This window comes from Apus apus, chromosome 2, assembly GCF_020740795.1.
Source record: "Apus apus isolate bApuApu2 chromosome 2, bApuApu2.pri.cur, whole genome shotgun sequence".
Classification (NCBI taxonomy): domain Eukaryota; kingdom Metazoa; phylum Chordata; class Aves; order Apodiformes; family Apodidae; genus Apus; species Apus apus.
The window spans coordinates 21,883,623-21,905,016 of NC_067283.1; the positions used below are offsets into that span (position 1 = coordinate 21,883,623).

At 38.4% G+C, this 21,394-nt stretch overlaps 1 protein-coding gene across 1 annotated transcript in view; it reads left to right on the forward strand.

Moving 5' to 3' along the window:
* ITGA8 (integrin subunit alpha 8) overlaps positions 1-21,394 on the forward strand; it is a 103,217-nt gene that overhangs the window by 29,399 nt on the left and 52,424 nt on the right. Inside the window, exons 14-20 of the mRNA XM_051612121.1 lie at positions 7,056-7,101; positions 10,238-10,345; positions 16,128-16,183; positions 16,714-16,868; positions 17,993-18,130; positions 18,593-18,660; positions 19,616-19,763. Coding sequence (XP_051468081.1) covers positions 7,056-7,101; positions 10,238-10,345; positions 16,128-16,183; positions 16,714-16,868; positions 17,993-18,130; positions 18,593-18,660; positions 19,616-19,763 — 719 coding nt within the window. The remainder of the gene's footprint in view (positions 1-7,055; positions 7,102-10,237; positions 10,346-16,127; positions 16,184-16,713; positions 16,869-17,992; positions 18,131-18,592; positions 18,661-19,615; positions 19,764-21,394) is intronic.

Below are 21,394 nucleotides of genomic sequence, written 5' to 3' on the forward strand. Positions count from 1 at the left end.
TTGTTTGCATATTGTTGATGTTGCTATTAATAGCCCTTCATTGTCCATGACTAATGAGGTTCTTTTGGACAATGAAGCTCTTTATTACAGTTTCAGGATTTAAACATTTCTTAAAGCACTCACAAGGCTGCAAAACCAAAGAAAACAGGATATTGCATTCCTGACATTTCTAAGATTGAAAAGATAGAGGGAAGGGAGAGATTGTTTCAGGTCTTTTTTGAGTCACATGGGGAAGAAAGAAGAGTAGAAGTCTAACTAAAGTGTTAGCATACTTTATATGGAGCATCTTTTAAACTAATTTGTGAAAAGTGTAGGTAATGGGTCTTGACCTTTCTAAACGTTTACTGAGGAACTGCTTTCCAAACTACTGGTCATGACTGTGATTCAAAGAGGGCTGTGAAAGATCAGAAAAAAATCTCCAAAAAATTAATGTGATCTTTTTAATGGGTGTATTATAAAATCAACCATTTTATAGAAAGAAAAAAGTAATAAAACCAAATAATGTTGGCTCATCACTCTTAGAATTTCAGTTCCCATAGACTGAGGTGTGAGAGCCAGCTATAAGGTCTGGCTGCAGGTAGAACTATGTATTGCCACAGTATGAAGTGAGTTTCTCCAAGAAATTAGCTCTTCTGTGACTGGAGTTCAAGTGTTGTGTGAAGTCAAATGAGCTCAGGAAAGGATCATGCTAGCAAGAAGTTCAGGACTGACAAGAGTTTGTGAGGACTCATGTGACTCTTAACTGTGCTAATATGATTTACTCAAGCCCTTGTGCCTAACACTATTCATGAGGCAGGCATACCCCTGCTAGGAAATGAGAGGCTGAGAGATGGGAGTTACTCTGCCATTTTGTTTTTAATGCACTGTATAGCATTTTCAGAGCTTTTAGCTTCTACATTAAATCAGACCATCTATTAATCTTTTTGGAGTAGATCACAAACCTGGAGGCTGGAAGATACCACCTGCTTTGTGGCTTCTCATCACAGACCAGTGAGCTTCATGCTGGGCTCACTATATTGAGCCCAGGAACCAGTGCTCTTAGAGACTGAGTTACAAGTTGGGGAATACAGTCACTAAGAAGTAATGGGGAATCACAGTGAAATTTTTCTCCTACTGGACTAAATGTACAATAACATTGTACAATGTTAGATGTACAATTGGAGCAATATAACAATAACTGAACACAGCTGCCACTCCCCAGTACATTAGGGGCTCTTAGGAGGTCCCTTTGCTCCATCCTAAGCTTATTTGTGTCATCAGCGCCCAGAACAGAGAATGAAGCCTCAGCTAAGGCATGTACTTTGAATTGTAGTTTATTTATAACTTTATGTATCTTTTTCTATTAGCATAATTCAATTTCCACAGGAACAAAAGAAACCCATGAATCTGTTTAGCAGGAAAGAAATTTGTTTCTTTTGGCTTCTGGGCATCCGTTCAAAGCTAGTCCCCACTGAGTTCTTGGAGTCTGTGATTATCTAGGTGATGGTGCTGCACTTCCAGCTGGTTCATCTGTATCTGCAGGGCTTAGGCATTTGGAGACTGTAAGGTTTCCACCCTCACGTTTCAGCATATGTTCAGTTACTTGCTGTCTGATTATAGCTGAGCAAATAGTTTATAATGAATAACTTACTCTACTCATTAAGCTTGCTTTCTTCTTGTGGCATATCCTCCAGCAGACTGTGGTTTCTTCAGATGCGTTTGTGAACCAGCATGATCTAAGGAGTTTCTTGGTGAGGCCGCATCTGGAGTATTGTGTCCAGTTCTGGGCCCCTCAGTTCAAGAAGGACAGGGATCTGCTTGAGAGAGTCCAGCACAGAGCTACAAAGATGATTAAGGGAGTAGAACATCTCCCTTATGAGGAGAGGCTGAGGGAGCTGGGTCTCTTTAGCTTGGAGAAAAGGAGACTGAGGGGTGACCTCATTAATGTTTACAAATACGTAAAGGGTGAGTGTCAGGGAGATGGAGTTAGGCTTTTCTCAGTGATGACCAGTGATAGGACAAGGCGTAATGGGTGGAAATTGGAGCATAGGAGGTTCAAGGTGAATATACGAAAAAATTTTTTTACTGTGAGAGTGACAGAGCACTGGAACAGGCTGCCCAGGGAGGTTGTGGAGTCTCCTTCACTGGAGACATTCAAAACCCACCTGGATGCGTTCTTGTGTGATGTGCTCTAGGTGACCCTGCTCTAGCAGGGGGGGTTGGACTAGATGATCTTTCGAGGTCCCTTCCAACCCCTAAGATTCTATGATTCTATGATTCTATGATTCTATGATTCTATGATTCTATCAGTATAGGTGGATCCGGAGCAGAGCTCTAGATGAATTCACTATTCTAAGATTGTTGATTAGTGAATTAATTGCCCAAATAAATTATGCACTATTGTTTCTGCTCCCTGCCTGTTTAGTTGCTTATGTAAGTCTTCCTTATTAACTCAGAGAGTCCCCCTGGAGTCAGTTCCACTGATGCTTCATATTCACGGTATCTTGCTTTTATACAAACACAGCTGTTGGTCTGTTCTTCTGGTTATTCTTTTTAGTCAAGCCTTTGTCAGCAAAGGGAAATGTATAAAAGCATCTTCACGCCTTGTTATTTTGGACTCAGTTATTATCTTAAGAATAGCATGTAGTTAATAGAAACAAATTACTCTAGAAACATTTTAAGAAGGAAACAATTGTCATAATCAGACAAAATTTCCTCAGAACTTCAGTAATCCAGTATAATCTTATTAAAATAGGAGTATTTTACAGCTCAATCTGCTAAGTATATTAACTCAAACAGCAGGAAACAGAGAGACTGAAGAACAGTCCCTCTGTTCTTGAGGGACAGAAACCCTCAAGTTTCTGTCTGAGAGGCAAGAGTTCTTCAGCATTTGTAATTTTTTGAGAACAGTAGGCATCATGCCAACAATATCACAAATCATAATCTAGCAATGATTAAATTAGGAAGTTGGTCCAGGAGATTTGTGGAAGAGAAACAAATTAAATCAATGAGAAGCTGCATCTGCTCTGTTAAGAGAGGACTGCTGAGCGTGGGAGCCAGAACGCGGGTGTGGGTTCTGCCAGCAAATGCAGCAGAGCTGAAGTGCTACCAGCTAATTATGTTTTCCCATGAGTAATCAATCAAAAATGTAGTGACAAGCCAAGAATCTCCTGTAAATATCTCAATTTTATGGCAGATTTTTATCTGTGTATCTTACAGGTACACTTTTTTAAAATTTTGTGAGATATTTTATGAAATCACAGTGTTGTGCCCAATGGAATATAAGAATAAAGCAATTAATCCCAGTAAGCAGGGATTTATTGAAGTGACAGAAAATTAACAGCCCTTTTTTGGATTCATTTGTGGCATAATTATACTAGCATTGTATTATGAAAGGGACTCATTCAGACAAAAGAGGAGCATTGAAATGAATTAGCCTTAGGTGTTCTGCTTAAGAGACCTGCTACCAGAATGGTTGAAAAACAGAGGAGAAGCAAGGCAGTTGAGAATGGTAGGACTGGAAAAAGTGACTCAGTTTTCGGTGGTGGTTGTTAACTAAAATTCTTGAGTAGTTGTCCCTAAAGTTGTTCTCCCTGCCCAGACTCCCTGGTGCTGCATCTCTCACAGGGGATGTAGAAGTCCTTTAAAATTACCAGCGGTTCGAAGAATTTGCCAAGGTAATAAATGAATATATCTTACTGAGACTGGAAGTAGGACATTGTTGATCTTCCTACTTCCTCCATCTGGCTGAAGGTTTAGGGATCATCGTGGCAAGTTTCTGCCCTTTATCATGTGGTGTTTCAGGTTTGGCACACCACATGGCAGAAGGTGCAGGTAAACAGACCAGCTTACAAAATCCAGTGTGCCTTTCAGTGCTGTGCTTTTTCCTTAAATTTTGTGATTTTTGTCTCAGAAGATGGATTTTATTCACCAGACAACATCTTGCAAGCTTCTCCTTCAGAGCAAACTAAAGTTTGAAATAAGCATTAGTATTGTTTAACTTTACACCGTGCCCCTTGACTTCAGTTGAGTTCATGCCAAAGACACTTGTTTCAGAATTAAGCTCTGTGAACTCTGCCAGTTGGGATTTTAGTGCATACAACCCTCCAGCTATGTTAAGTTCAAGTTGAAAATTCTTTTGGAATTACTCCATGCTGTTGGTTTTTTTTAGTTTTTGCCGTGTGGTTGTGACCCCACAGCTCATTTTTTCCACAGGAGCAATGATGCAGAAGCACATGGCTGCTGCCACAAACCCTGCATACAGATCTCTGCATCTCTGAAGGGCAGCAGCTGATACAGGATCTTATCAATGAGATGACATAGGCAAAGCGATCATTTACATACATCTATGAGGTCCCTCATCCTTCTGAAAACATGAAATAGGAGAAAAGAAGGAGTGAATGAGATCTTGTGATTCTGATACTTCTCTCTCTTTCTTTCTGTCTTTATTTATACACATTTTAATCTGGGCTTTAAATAACCCTTCACAAATGCAAAGGAGCAAAGGTTTTCATATGCTTTCCTTCAGGCTTTGTTTGGAAGGTTTATTAGTAGTTTAACTGGCTTTTTTTGCTATATAATTCCAAATTGCTTGTTAAATCCTTTTTTTTCAGCTAGTGACCTTTGCATCAGTGACATTCTGTGTGCAGCATTAACCAGCAATGAATAAAGATAACTTCTCTCTATTTTTAGGAGGGGAAAGTTGCCAAACTTCAGATAATTTAGACATCTCATGCATTTTTTTCATAGAAATTATTAGTAACTTCTATTCTGCAGAACACCAAACAAATTAAAAATCTAGGAGATTTGAATACACATAAAATCAGAGAACTTTCATAAGCAGAAGTTTTTAATTTGTTTCTTCAATGGAAGAAGGAAGAATAAAATTACTGCTTAGAACTAACAGAACAAGTCGAAGCAAAGCAAAATCTCTGATGGATCTTCCAGTGTATGCTCTGCTTGAATATATAATGACTTGGTCCTTGTATTAGTTCATAGATGTCACTACTGGGTATGTTTTATTGTTTCTGTATTCAGTCTTAAGTTCACTTTTCATACTGAGTGGTTTCACTCATTCAAGCTCTTTGAGTCAAGAATAAGCATGGTTTAGGCCAGAGAATAAAGAACATGTCAGGAAAAAAGCAAGAGCTTCCAAATTGGAGTGATATGAGCTCAGTTCTGACTGCCTTTAAAATATGTTCAGATAGGGCCTTTGTGATGGTGCCATGATTAAATGACCTCATATTTTTTACTGTGTCTCCAAACCTGGCAGAGGTGGCAATGCAGAAAGATTGCTCATGAGAACCAGTCTTCTGGTGTCTTAGAACTACCATTGCTCCTCTAGACCCGTTACCCTCTGTTTCCAAATAATCTGGGCTCTGTCCCAGAGAAACCAGCATTTAACTGTTAAACTGTTGTACAAAATCCCTTTAAATATTAAAGTGAGGATGCTGAGATAGAGGGAACCTAAGTCCACACAGCTGTAGATACTGAATTAAGAGTTCACTCACATTAGTGAGGCTGTCTGACAGACTTAATTATTTTTACCTTCAGATTCAAGCAAGCTACATTTTATTAAGTTTACTTGTGTGTTCAAGCTTTCCCTTATGCCCATGAAGGGTTGAAGTGCTTTATTTCTTCAATGAAAGATCAAGCTATGAAGTCATCACAAGACAGGTCTGGATGTCCTGGATATCCACCTGGTTTGTCTCAGTTATAACATACCCTGTATTGAAACGTTTGAATTACCAAGTCTAGTATGAAGCAGTGCATATCCTAAGTTAAATCTGTTGCAGAATTCATAGAGAGCATTCAGCTGGGAACAACCCCTTCCCTCTTGTCTTTGATTTTCTGTTCATAACATAATGGTTAAGAAAAACTCAAACGCAAAAACCCCCAAACCAACAGAATATTAAATATCTTTGGGTTACCGTGGATGCTGCTAACAGGGAGCTGCCAGGGAAGGTTCTGCCATATGTGTTGTTTAGCCTTTATGGTGATGGGTATGTCTCAATTGGTTATTTATTTAAGAGGAAAATATATTTAGGTTTTTTGGTGCTGTGTGCAAGTTGTCTATAAAAGCTGCTAATGAAAACAACTCCTAAATGTCCCAAAAAGGAGATAGAAACAACACTAATTTTCTTCTGCTATTTAAAGTGTTCCTGACCCTGAAGCATATTTCTCTAAGGCAGATGGAAGCAGAAAAATGTAAATGTTGTACAGAAGGAGGATCAGACCCATAAACTGTCCATGTCTGCTCCTATTAGGACATTAATCAATGCAATTCATTGTAGGACAGGCTGTTGCCCATGTGGAGCACTTGTTTAAACTTGTGAAATCCTGACCATCTGAAAAGCAGACAGAGTGCTGGAAAGCATGCTGCCCGGCCCAGCACAAACCCACCCAGCTAATTATCATCAAAGCTTTGTATTTGCATCATGCCAGTGACTTCAGGGCTTGTTAAGCAAACTGATGCTCCAACTATGGAGGCAGCAAGTAAGGGTTTATTTACAGCTCCGAGTTGTGGTTTAATTAACTGATTTAGATCAATTTACTATTGCAATGTCTGTTGTAAGACTTGGTCTACTGAATTGGACATGTGTAAATCAAGCTGTATGATAACAGCAGTGAGATGAAAGGGTGCCCAGATGGACAGTAGGGGATTTGGGTGAAACAAAGCTCATCTCTCTTCTTGAGCTGTGGTCCTGCTAGAGGCAGTAGAAAAGTTTATCCATTTCCTCACTGCTTGGCTCCAGCTTTTCTCCAGCAAGCCTGAATGGTGCAACAATCTTTACAGAGAACCCTGTGTAGGGACTCCAGACAAAAAGAGGAAATATTTGGGCCTGTAGATTCCCAACCCAGGCTGGTGTCCAGTAGCAAAATGTGCCCAGAGCACACCTCTGACTATGTGAAGTGTTTTCTTTTAGGTACACTGTTGAAAAAATTACTTAGAAAGGAATTGTCACACTTGTTTGATGTTACTGCATTTTTAATATAAATAATCACATTTACTCTGGGAAAAAAAAGTGTATGAGAGGCTTCTATATAGTTCTTCTGAAGGTGTTTTATTTTTCCAGATTTAATTGTAGGTGCGTTTGGAGCTGGAAAAGCAGTTGTTTACAGGTACGTGATAAATGCAATTCATTTTTTATTCTACAGCTTTGGTGGGAGATCTGCAAGTAAACAGATTTCACATTCTTTGATTTCCCTGGTGCAGTGTGTAAAAGATGTTCATTACAAATGATAAATTAAGCATCTTGTGAGAAACAAATGGTTTTTCCCCATGCTCAAAACCTGTCATTTTCAATGAAAATTTCATGCTTATGGGTCAGGATTAAAGATAGGGCAGGGGACATGACAGTGAGAGTCTGCTGCAGGCCAGCCAACCAGGAAGAGCAAGTGAGTTATGCCCTTTATAGACAGACAGGATTAGCCTCAAGTTCACAAGCGCTGGTCCTCACGGGTGACAATCACCTTGATATCTATTGGAGGGACAACAAAGAATCACAGAATTGCCATGCTTAGGAAGGACCTCTGACATCACTGAGTCCAACCATCAACACAAAAGAACCCAAAAAAACAACCAACCAAACACAATCACACACACACTCCACCAAAAAAAACACCCACAGAAACCCCCACAACCTCAGCCACTAGAGCATGCCCTGAAGTGCCACATCTACATATTTCTTGAATACCTCCAGGGATGGTGACTCAACCACATCCCTGGGCAGGCTGTTCCAGTGCCTGACCACTCTTTCAGTATAGAAATTTTTCCTAATATCCAATGTGAAGCTTTTGTGCCACAGCTTCAGGCCATTTCCTCTCATGCTGTCATTATTTACTAGGGAAAAGAGGCCAATATCCACGTCACTACAACCTCCTTTCAGGTAGTTGTAGAGGGTGATGAAGTCTCCCCTCAGCCTCCTCTTTTCCAAATTAAAAATCCCTAGTTCCTTCAGCCACTCCTCGTATGACTTGTTCTCTAGACCCTTCACCATCTTGGTAGCTCTTCTCTGGACATGCTCCAGCACCTCAGTGTCCTTCCTGTAGTGAGGGGCCCAGAACTGAACACAGCACTTGAGGTGCAGCCTCACCAGTGCCGAGTACAGGGGCATGATCACTTCCCTACACCTGCTGGTCACACTATTCCCCATACAGGCCAGGATGCTGTTGGCCTTCTTGGCCACCTGGGCACACTGCTGGCTCATGTTCATCCAGCTGTCAGCCAGCACCCCCAGGTCCTTTGCTGCTGGGCTGCTCTCCAGCCACTCCTCCCCAAGCCTGTAATGTTGCCTGGGATTGTTGCGACTGAAAGGCAGGACCCTGCACTTGGCCTTATTGAACCTCATACACTTGGTGTTGGCCCATCAATCCAGCCTGTCCAGGTCCCTCTGCAGAGCCTTCCTACCCTCAAACAGATCAGTTGGTCTCAATTTGGTGTCATCTGCAAACTTACTGAGGGTGCACTCAATCCTCTCATCCAGATCATTGATGAAGATACTGAACAAGACTGGCCCCAAAACTGAGCCCCAAGGGACACCACTGGTGTCCAGCCAATTATATTTGACCCTGTTTACCACAACTCTCTGGGCACGGACATCCAGCCAGTTTTTTACCCAGTTTCCTGCATTTGGGGAAATCTCAGGGGTCAGCACACCCAGTGAAAAAATAAAAAGAAGACCTGGGGAACTACAGGTCAGTCAGTCTCACCTCTGTGCCTGGCAAGATCATGGAGCAAATCCTCCCTGAAACTGCTAAGGCACATGGGAAATTAGAAGGTGACTGGTGATGGCCAACATGGCCTTACTGAGGGAAAGTTCTGCCTGACAAGTTTGCAGGCCTTCGTGATGGGGTTACAGCATTGGTGTATCAAGGAAGAGGAACTGATGGTACCTACCTGGACTTGTGCAAAGCATTGAATACTGTCCCACATGACACATGTTCCTATACAGTCAAAAAGTTCTTGCTACAGCTCATCAAGATAAATTGGAAAAGCATAACATAGAAAATCAATTTCTTACCTGGGGAAATGGTACTAGAAAGAAATTTTTGAGTGACACTGATTCTTCAGAGGCTGTGTAGGTTAAGATGTTAACCATTTATTGCAAACAAAGGCTGCTGCTTTCAGCTTCAGTTTAGAAAAAAAGTACAAGATCCCATTTTACAATTCACAAAGTTGTTACTGACCATGGATTTTAACTAAATGCATCTGCTGCCCTCTTGGTCCAGCCACGCTAGCAGTTCCTTGCATTTAAATATTCACCATCCGTTGCTGCAACAATGAGGTTATATTGCTTGATTCTTGTCTGCCTTCTTGTTGCCTGTATTCCCAACACCACCTGACTGGCAGAAGGTATGTTCTGCTTCCCGACTGGATGCTTGTGAAAACATAAGACTTTTTAAGACAGGAATGTTAGCTTATTTTAGCCAACAGTAGGTGCAGGGAGTAGACCTGATTTTCCTACTCCCCTGCCTAGGAAACAGACAAATACTTTGCAGTACATCACTTCTCAGTGGCATGAATGATTGCACAGGATGTGAAACATTGGAGAAGTAGATCCAGTGTGTATTTTAGATAGCAATAAAAAATATGTTCTATTTAATTTAAGAAAATGAATAGCAAGAGGCCCTCAATCTTTCTGTTTCCTGGCCAGAGTGTATCAAATATGCAACTTGTCGTATTGCAAAAACAGAATTTTAATAACTGAAAGTTGCTATAGGAAAGGTTTTCCCTGATGCATAAAAAAAGAAAGCTATTTTATTTTTTGATGTTCTGATGAAGTAATATAGAGCAGTAATCATAAAAGCTTAGCTGTGGATTAAATTTGAGGAAAATAATTTTGTAATTAGCTGGTTTTGCCAGAATTATTTAAGTTACTGTACAATCATGTTGCTGTCTTAAAAAACAGAATTTAGACCCTTTCTTGTTATTTGTCTTCTAAATTGCTCTTAGTTATAGATTATCTCATTACTTAATAACAGATTGTTGTTGAGAGAGGTTCCCATCACCACCACTATATATTTACATACTCAGCAGAATTTTATTAATTTTACAAAGTGTCACAATAGGAGAAATCACAGTTTCTGACCAAAAAAAAAAATTAAATTCTTCAGGGTAAAAGCAGCATTATAAAGGTGTTTTCTCCCCAGTAACATTTCCAGCTTCATGGCCATCTCAGTGAAGTGTTTCCTCTGCTGCAATGTAGGTACTCATGTGATCCTTCTGAATGCAGTGAACCTTATTTCTGTCCCTCAGAGCCAGACCTGTTGTGACAGTGAATGCTCAGCTTATTCTGAACCCCGTGATTGTGAATCCAGACAATAAAACGTGTCAGCTTCCTGTCTCTGAGCTTTTGGTGGCCTGGTAAGTTCCTGATGAGGCAAAACACAGTCTTATCCTCTTTCTCAAATACTTCCTATTCCTTACTTTTCTTGCAGCTTTTTGTTGAACATGTTCAAAGTTCAAAAATAATGTTCAAACAGACTATGAGTGCAACAACAACAATAAAAAACCCAACACATTTATATTTTATATATTCCAGTACTTCACAGATCCTGAAGATTAAGTAGCTAGAAGTTGAGTCCTTTGATATGCTGGTTCTGCTTCTACATAGGTAGATGCACAGTGTCTCCTAGGATCGAGCTGCAAATTTGCTTGCAGTGTATGAAAAGAAACATGAAATGGCTAAGATAGACACAGCACAGAAACACTGATCTGTCAAAACATACAGCTTTGTTGAGAAAATGTAATAGCAAAAGTGATGCAAAGAGCTGGTGCCCCTACTATTTTCTGTTAGAGAGATCTCAGTCTTTTTTGGAACAGAGAAGATACCTGGCAGGCCATCCTGAGGGCAGCTCACAGAGTGTTGTTTCTGGCTGCCATTGGTCAGTGAAAAGCTTTTTTTAGTGCATTGTACAGGACAATGTTGCATACATCTTTAAAAGAGAAACCCTCCACCACAGTAGCATTTGGCTTTGAAAAGAAAAAGTACATTCAAAAACTTGAAGCTAATGAAAGCAATTTAAGATCAGTTACAAATATAAAATGCTTGCAGGACAGTTGGAGGCTATCTAACAGCACATAATACCACATAAAGGCACTTTTACGACACTAGAAAAAACATGACTTAGAAAGGACCCCAGGAATAGTTGATAAAAGAGGTTATTTCAGATAATAAGATACTGTTTAAAAGTGGAAATCATAACAAATGAGGAAACTAAAAACAAAACAGAGCATAAACATGTGCAGGCTGAATGTAAAATACCAGTAAGTCCTGCCAAGGAGTCTGTGAGGAGCAGATTTCTGGGGCATAAAAACTAGTCGTATCATTTCCTTTAAACACATTAGAGGCAGAAAGCCTGCCAGGACATGGGTTGGATGAAAAAAATACCAAGGTGTAAAGGAGGACTGCAGAAGATAAGGTGATTGCAGAACTGTTGCACTACTTTTATACCAGACGAGATCAGAGGGACTCACCACACGTGAGATGTTCTTTATAGGAGATAAGTTTTTAAAATAATGTGAAAATAAGAGTCATCAGAAGAGTTTTTATTGACAAATATGAATCGTAAATCATGACCAGCAGCAGTTAATTTAAGAGTCATAAAGGGACTCTGATACACTTAAGCCACTAAGTGTTACTGGCTTTCAATACATTTGGTGCAATTGGCAGCTCAGAAAGTCCCTAAATCTACTGACTGTGAAAATCTGTGGTGGGGCTGTCAAGAGAGTTTCACTTTTGCTCAGTTCTTTTACACTTTATGAGACTTCTCATATTTATCATAATGTTCCTCATTTTACATCCTGTGTAGAAAATTGCCCATCTACAGAGCAATGTTGAATGTTCTCAGGAGAACTGTGCAGTCCCAGATCCATCCTGATTTTTTTTTTATTCAAGCCCCTTTTGTTTTAATAGTTGATGTAAATAGAGAATTTATAGTATTGACATTGGGCTGAAGTATGTTCGTTGATCCAAATTGTTTTTTCAGAACTTCAGTTTATAAGACTTTTTAATAATCCTTTATACTGCAATGGAAAAGATTTCAAAACCACAACGTTTACCAACTGTGTACTGAAAGAAAAAAGGGAGATTTTTGCACAAGAGAAATAGATAAAACCGCCTCTGTTAAAAAAAGTGTTCCTGCCATAAGATATTGTTTGGAAAAGGGAGGGAAAAAAAAAAAAAGTGTGCTCATTTAGCATGTATTTTTTTCAGTACTTTTCATTTTTGTTTTACAATAAGCCAGATGATGTTTGGGTCATATCTGTAAGAATTTTAATAGGAGCATAATTTATTTCTGTCTGTTTTTTTTCTAAAATAATCTTCCCTGAGTGTTTAGTTCATGTAACAAAATGACTGAAGATCAGCTGCTGTTTTCCATGCCATGATTTTTTTTCTTAGTTGATACAAGCTTGCATTATACATATGAAAACAATTAGTAGGGAAACTCCAACAGGCAAAGAATTCCTCAGTCTCATGGGACAGATTTCTGTTATCTCTTAGCCAGCTGTGCAACTTAAATAAAGTGTCTACTAACTGACACTGCAAAATTAGAATTAAAGGAAACCTCCTACTAGAAAATGTTTAGGAAGTGTGTGTGTATGAATAATGTGGATGATTGTACATTTCCAAGTATTAGGAAAATACTCTTTTTGCCATGAAACAAATTGGAAAGCTGAAGCACGGAGGAAACATGCACAAAAAGGGATTTTTTTAATGCACAGTTCTAAGAGAATTGTCCTAAAATTCTAGAAACATATTCTTTCTTTTCTGTGTTTAAAATGTGGCTATTTCTTATAGCTTAAAATTAATAAATTTGGAATAAATTCTGCAACTTTGAAGCTATTAAAGAAAATGTAAAAGGCTTTTTTTTTTTAATTAATTATGGTGTGAAGAATGCAGGTTCATATCTGTAAAAAAGGGTAAATAAAGTTTCATTTTTCAAAACTTGTTCCTACATCATATGCTTTATTGAGTCCAAGACTGGGCTCCAGCTATCAAGAAGTCTAATTTATCTCGGCATTGCTGTTTTTTATTACCATTTGAGATCTGGTTATCCACTGTTTGTTGCTATTTTGTGCTTAAATTGTACCTGCAAATTTTATTCGTTCCGCTTCTTACAGTAATGTGCAAATGTTGGTACTTCCATTTGGCAGAGGAACAAGAGGTCAGAGAAGTTACCTGACTTACCAAAAGTTAGGTAGCATGGAGGTGTCCAATCATGATAAAAAGCCAATTTGCAGAATATATTTTTTGATTTGTTAGTGCTTTTCAGGTTTGCATGTCTAATCTGAGATGTGCCTTGTAGGCTTCTTCAGGGAACTAAGCTACCCACCTTCTGTAAACTGACTAAGCCAGAGACAAACTGCTTAAAATTTCTGATCCTCAACAAATTTTTTACTATTTTTCTAATTTTGCTACTTTCTGCTGCTAGTGTTGTATTTTTCCCTTGACTTAATTTCAAACTGGATCTTCATGGGTATGGACCTAGGGTCTTTTGTACTTTGTTGAGGTGAATTTATGTGAGATTTGCCATAGAGTGTTGGCCAGCCTGACTCCATGGGTCAGATAGCAAACTTACATGGCCAGGAGTCAGAAGATACACACCTCACGCCTCCGGGACTGAGGGGAGGCAAGTGGGCGGGTGGTGACTGTTAGTACCCAGGAAGCCCATTGCTGTGTTGCAAAGCTCTGCTGTGCCTGGAATGCAGCTGAGTAATGTGATCGTTTTCATTCTAGTAGCTCTGGAGACATCCAAAAGACAGTCATTTCAGTTATCTAGCAACCCTTGTGTTACCACAGCCTGGCCACATTGTGTTTCCATGGCCTAACAGTAGAAAGCCTTCAGCATTAGAGCTCCATGTTGGTCGTTGTGGGTCACTGGGTTACGCTTTGGCATAACAGAATCAAAAAGCAGGCCAAGTATCAGAGTGTTACAAGTATATTGACTTGCTTTTACATATTGTTCTCCAAAGAGGAAACAATTTGTTTTAAGGTCATTCATCAGTAGATGACAACAGGCTCTGCTATTCTTATGTTGAGGTTTGTGACCTTGCAGGTTGGGGTATCAGCCTCACATAGAAGCTTCAAGGGCCTTTCTACTGAGGCGTTAGCCATTCTTCCTCTCTGTGTGCAATCCTGTGTGCTAAAACAACAATGACAAAATACATCTGGTAGGATCTGGTAATTCCTTGCTTTTCACTTTCTGAAGTTTCCTGTTTTCTTCACCTGCTAGAATAGCCAGACAAAAATAAATTATTTCTGGTACAAACTGCAGTCCAGAAAACCCTATTTGGGAGTAACTGACTTTTTTAATTTTCTAAGGATTAACCATTTGGCTTAATACTAGGTAATTCAGTTTGGCTTCTAAAGAGACTACCCCTATCTATGCCATTAGTAGTTTTGGAGAAAGGAATATTTTTAAGCTTCTTTTTCTAATACTAAAAATGTTTCTGTTACCTGAAAAACATAAAATTATTTCAAACAAACCTCTTTCTTGCCACTAAATCAGCAGGAAAAACTAGTGTGTTCAGTTTTAAAGCTTTCCCTTTGTTTTGTAGCTACAGTCAAATACTGTTGGAACCATAAGCTTATAGTGATGACGGACACTCAGAGTAAATGCAGCATAGGGATCTCTTCAGAAATGCAAGCAAGATTGATAGCACATGAAAGTTCATATGCTTTAGGATGATGGTCTGTTTCCTGGTTGTTTCTTGTCTGCTGATGTTTTCTTCCTTTAATTGTTAATTGTCTTGTTTGGTTTTTTGCTCCTACAAGCAAGCTTGAAAGCTTGACTATTGTTTGTCTGCCTAGAAGTCAGACCTTAAATCTCACAAGTCCTCTAGACTCGTGTCCTCTTCTGTATTCTGTCTTTTCCTCTGCTTTTATTTTTCTCACAGCAAAAGTATCTCTCAGTGTCTCCACAGCAACTTCTTTAAGTGATGAGCATATAATGGTATAGAGAACTAAGTCCTTGTGGAGTGTGACAGCAGAAATCAAACATCAGGAGCATCTTTCCTCTGACAGATTTCTTGTTCCCTCACTCATCAGGGAAATGTGCCATGCTAATAGCATCAAGTGTCAGTTTAACTGTTTCCCTAGCCATCCAGAGTAATTTGTGAAAAAAAAAAGCTTTTTAAAAATGTGGTTCAGTTAAATATTCATATAACTTGCATAGATTCCTTACAAAGTAAAACTTTTCTGTAAGCATGTATAATTTTTAGGGGTTTTAAATTAATTTTTATAGTAAGTCTTGTTAGAAGGTATCAGCCAAGCTATAAGAGGATTCTCGTGTCAGTTGTTGAGTATAAATGCAAATCTATTGCCTGACTTACAGAGAAGTGGAAATAAGTTTTTGTTATGAGAAATAACTAATAATGGCTGAGGTGATGTTTGTATAATACAGTTGTAAGTATTGCTAGGCTCAAAAAAAGCTTGCTGTATTGAACAGGCAAATGAAAACCAATTAACACATATTTTGTTGTATAGAATGTGTTGCATTAGCATACTAAATAATGAACATTAGTAACTAGTTTCTCTATGCTTTCATTTAGGATGTGTACCTGTCAATTTCTGCAAGACTTAGCAAATTAAATACAGTACATTCTGGGTAGTCTTGTGCAACAAAAATTCAACAATTCAGTTGGTATGTTTAGAATGGATTATACTTTCTTGACATGATGAAGTCGTATAGTAAAGCCAATGGAAATCATCCAGTGTGTTTTGATTTGCTAGGAAGCAGCTTGGTTGACTACATGCTCAAGGGTTTTTCTTATTTGACCACAACAAACCAGAAAGGACTTGTGCAGACAGCCACATATAAAGGTGGTTTGCTGGAGCTCAGCATAAGGAACCCAACTTTGCCAGTAGTGTTAGAAGGGTGATCTCTGCTGCCTGTCTCAAGAATTGGTGGGAACGGAAACTCTTCTCCGTATCTTTCCCAGGAAGACATCCATGTCTTTGATTATTAGTGGAGCCTAGGAGACTTGCTGACTTAGTTAAGGAATATCTTACGTAGGTTAATGCAGATCTCAGTGAACGTCTTTTGTAAGAGGAAAGGAGAACTTTAAAGGTATGACATGGGAACAGTTGATTCCCTGGTCAGCTGTCTTTCTGTTAATAATTACTGCTTCTTTTTTGTAACAGCTTTACTGTGAAAGTCTGTGCACACTTTGAAGGTCAAAGTATTTCAGATGAGATAGGTAAGAAGTGTTTTGTATTCTATAATTTACTCTGGCCTACTCAATTTCAGATGTATTATTTTCTTATACCTTAAAAGACTGTAGGAGTAACATTGACCTAAGGCAAGAAAATACAGTTAAAATATATATATATATGTAAATATATATAACAAAGCTTGTATTATTCATTTGAAAGATTTTTATTAATTTTAAGCTATTTTCCTATTAAAACCAATAAGGTATCCTGATGGAGAATATTCTGGTTTTGGGGAAAAAAAAAAAAAGAAAAAAAGAAAAAAAGGCAGCCAAATTGGAAAGAGACAAAAGTCCTGTATGAGTATGGTCTGTAGATGAAATTAGAAAGCTTACATTACATGTATGCCATACTCTGGATCAAAAACTAGTGTGCTGCTAAATAGACAGGCACTTAAAGCATGGATTAGTTTAACTAGGAAGATTTTCTTAGAGTAATTAACTATAATATATTATGAATTGTTCTTACTTCTTTCCATGTTAACTAAATAAATATTTTATATGCTTTTATTCTTCAGTGCTGAAAGGTGAATTGCAGTTAGACTCACTGAAACAGAAAGGAGCTGTTAAGAGGACCCTCTTCTTTGATAACCATCAGTCACACCATTACTTCTCTATTGAGACAGAAAGACAGAAACAGCTCCATTGCCAGGACTTCCTTGTTTATCTCAGAGTAAGTTGTTTAAAATATTTGCACTGTCATCATCTTTTCATTAGTATCAAGGATTTAAAGACAGTAATAAAAAAGGAGCCACTGGAAAAGGAAGAATTATTTCCATTGTTCTTAGACCCCATAATTACAGAAGTGTGAGGTAAGAAAGGTCTCATCTGGGTGCCTGGAAAATTCTTCTACCTGGGCAAAATTTCCTATGTAAATCTTTGGCTCATCTTTTGTCAGTATAAGTATAAAAGAAAAACTTCTCCTGAAGAAGGATGTAGAGTTCCTCTATGTACAAATACATTGATTTAATGCTTTTCTGGAGGTTCTGATTAAATACTGCATCTGCTGATACAAAAATGCAAGATTGCTCTCCCTGTAGTATGCACAGTTGGATAATCAACTAAACATGCTAAATGTCATGTCAGTTTAGTTCCAACAGATATTTTAAAGGAGTGTCACCATCAATATTGGCCTGAAACTCATCTATTTAAAAAATACTTTGAAGATATTTTAAAATTGTTTTAGAAACATTAAAACCATGGAACTGAAGTTGTGAAGGAGAAAGGGTCATCAGTTACTTGCAGTTACCTCATGATATTGAAGCGGATTCCAAGGCTGGTCCTAAAAATGCAGTAGGAGGTGAAATGGAGGAGTCTCAAGCAGTATGCAAGGAAATACCTATCTAGGCAATAGAGGCAGTGAAGTTTTACCGTTGCTAATCCTTACAGATTATTGGTTACAGAACCAACAAGCAATATTACCTCCTCAAATCCACACATCCTCCCTCCATTCCAGAAGGCAGGTTGGCAGTAGCTGCTAGGAGTTGCTTCTGTGTGTTTCTTTTAAAAAGCTTTTTTTAGGCTAATGCTTTGAAAAAAAATTGAGCCTACTCAGCTCAGCCAGCTTCTTCCAGATGTGGGTCTGTGGAGGCAATGTGTTCTGGGCATTCCAGTTACTGGTGAGTCACTTTGGTTTGCTAATGGCATTACATACAGCCAGGATTTGGCCAGCAGCTTGTCAAAGAACTGTATCTCTACCTTCAATAAAGACTAAAGTCTGAATCCTTTACCATACTATACTAACCTGAAATAATTATATTAAACCATTGTTCTTTATTGTGTGATTATCACTCACAGGATGAAACAGAATTCAGAGATAAATTATCTCCCATCAATATAAACTTGAATTATAGTTTGGATGAATCCAATTTTGAAGATAGCTTGACTGTGAAGCCAATACTGAACTACTACCAGAAAAGTTCAGTGACAGAACAGGTATGAATTTTGCACACATTTCCTGTATATAAATATGAAAGCATTTACAAATACCATGTGTGTCATCTTCCTTAGAACAGAATATCATGCCCAGGAATTACACAACAAGGATTTAATTAATTCAAAATGTAAATTGAATATAAATATAGAACCAGGCAGGTCTTTAAAGCATTTCCAAAACTTTGTTGTGTTCATAGTTTAGATTGCATTCTGAAATACATAAGCCAAGTTAGTGTGGGAAAGGGCCTGAAAGATTATGTTGTTCTGCTAAGGACCTAATTGACAGTCTAAATAGTCTCCAACTACTCATATGGAAAGGAGCTTATAGAAAAAAGAGATTAATTCATTAGGCAGTGCTTGTAATATTTAAGACACTCAGATTAGTGATATTTAATGAAAGTCTTTGGTCTTCAAAGCATGTACTAACTGTGTGGTTTTTTTTTTAATTTTGCAACAACAAAGGCTTACATTCTGGTTGACTGTGGGGAAGACAACTTGTGCATTCCTGACTTGCAGCTTTCTGCCATGCCGTAAGTTAAATAAGACAAATGATGCTGCATATAACAAAATCCAGATACTTCTGCTTTATCATAATGAAATTTGTAGAACACGGTTCTGTTGTTTGCTATAGCTACTCATTCTTACCTGATTTCCAGATTTTAATTTGTGCATCCATTTCATCTAGAAAATGAAGAAGTGGAGACATATATGCTTGAACATACATCTTTGTCAGACACAGTCATGATGTTTTATGTTTGTAATAGAAAATACAGTTTGCACATGGTTTTTGGGAGTAATTCTCTGAATTCCAAGAGATAATACAAATTTTTGTTCAAGTGAGATTTTGGATTTTTTTACTTTAGTGTGGCACTGTCTTTCCGTTTGGGACACAATTCTCCTAAAGAGAATTACCAGAATAAAAGAATTCAAAACATGGCAGCAGTTCCTCCTATGGAGGGCGAAATATACCAAGCAGGACAAGTGGAGAACTTCTGACAGCTGACTCTGTGCCATCAAAATCAGTATGTAGCTGTGAAGGGAAAGGGCACAGTGCCATTGCAGGTCTCAGGAGATCTTACGTCATTGTTCATTTTACAACTGACATGAGGGGAAAACTGGAATCCCACCACCTTTGTGCCCTCCAGAAGACAATGCTCATGAGAGACCTGTGGCAAGTAATTTCTCCACTAGATGCTTATTTCTTGTTAGAAAGTAGTCAGGCTCTGAAATTTTATACAACTAACTTTGAAGTTCTTTGGTAGTCCACTTTGATTGTCCGAAGTGGTGTTTTCTCTTGAACTCTTTTCTACCCAGTTGCTGGCATACTTCCCATGGGGTCATTTTTAATGAGAAATGTTTTATTCTGTGTTCACAGAATATATTCCAGAATAGATGCTGTAAGAACAAAATGTCTTTCAGCTTTATTCAAGCGTAAAATATAATCATGCATGTTTTAACTCCTGACAAGTAATATGTTCTCTATAGAGATAAAGATCAGCTAATAATTGGAGAAGAAAACTTTGTAATGCTCATAATAAATCCAAGGAATGATGGGGAAGGAGCCTATGAAGCTGAGCTACATATAAAGATTCCACCTGAAGCAGATTACACTGGGGTTGAACGCAGCAACAAGGTAAATGAAAATCAGAATGTTAGCAATAACAAATCCCAAGAACTGAGAACAATGTTAACCTACAGAGGCTATACCAGCTGAAAGCAGCAAGTAGAGAGGTGCCTGTTAGGAAGGGAGATTCTGTCATCTCTCAGCTATCCTTGCTCATACAGTCTAGGCTAAAGATCAGCCATGTCACCAGAAGATGGAAAGGTGAGGGCCATGCTGTTCAGAGCCAGCCCAAGTCCAGCTCCTTACTATTAACTTAGTTGTAATACCACAAATACTGTCACATTTCCTCCAGGGCCAGAGGTATTAACATCATTCAGATTTTGAACCATTAGACCCCACAAGCAGCAGGGAGTGATAGTGCAGGGTCCCCTGATCCTGTGGTACCAGCTCCCAGTCGGAGTTAATGAGCCCCAATGAACCCCATATACTTGGACACCTCTATCTCATGCTCCCAACACACCAGTGTTTTAGCACTACTAAGGGTATCCCAGTCTCTGATATGCTAAATAGTCGAACATTTAACTACAGAATGAACTTGAGAGAGTTAATTTCCTTTGCGGTCAAATATTTTATCTTATGGATAGACCAAAAAGGCAGTTATAAGGTAAAACGTGCCCTTGTTCGCAGAAGGACTAATGTTGAGTCAAGTCCTTTTGGGGCCTGCTTGTTTTTTTAAAAGCAAAAATGAAACATTGCCCTGCAAACAAGCAGAGTGTTCATGTATTCTCTGTTGGAGAGCAAGTCTGAATCCCCTCATCTGCACATAAATCTCCCAGGCTGTTGCAACATGAACTTGCTTTTTTCTGTCGGTGCCTGGAATGTTCAGAAAGGCCTTAAGGGTGAGAGTGGGAGAAAGCAAGTTAATTTCCTTTCAAAGGCTAATGTTTTTAAGGAAGTTGAAAGTAACTTACATGGCATTTCCTTATTCTTCTGTCTGTCTTTATTAATGGGCTCTTAACCCAGTTTGAAAAAAAATTACAGTAATTAATGATGTCACTGAAGATGAACATATGTAAATTCTCTGCAACCTCATTTCTCAGAAGCATATCTTTGTGCACAAAACAAATAAGTAAAGACACTCTCCTCTTTCTACTATTTCTTTTGTTCTCTTAGTGTTGTCTCTGTTTTTTCAGACTGTGATCTATGAAGCTCAGATAAATGAGTTCTCTTAAGTGTACTACACCTGGTTGTATTTTTCCTTCGTTTCTCTTCAGGCACCTTTTACTGTTGTTTTGGCCATTGCCATTGTTCCAAAACCCACAGCACATATTAGCACATGTTGATAATTTCAGCTTGACAGAAATCCCACAGGGATTTTAATTATTTTAGGAAAAACATAATTTTGTAGTGCCAGTATGGTAGACTCATGGGGAAAGGAAGGAAAAAAGAAGTGGGGGATTCTGATGCTTTGGAAGAATAAGGAGAAGCTAGAATGGGTTGTGAAAGAGCTTCAATGTTCTTTTGCTTTTCAAAATAAATTTTTAAAAGCCTAGGAAACATAATGCAACTTCCTCATTTTCTTCAGATTTTGTGGAAGATGAAATACATTTTTGACAAGTACAAATCTGAACCCTTCTGAATTTGTAGAAAAAGTGTTTTGTTTTGCCTGAATTTACCTGGTTCATGACAGCACATAATTT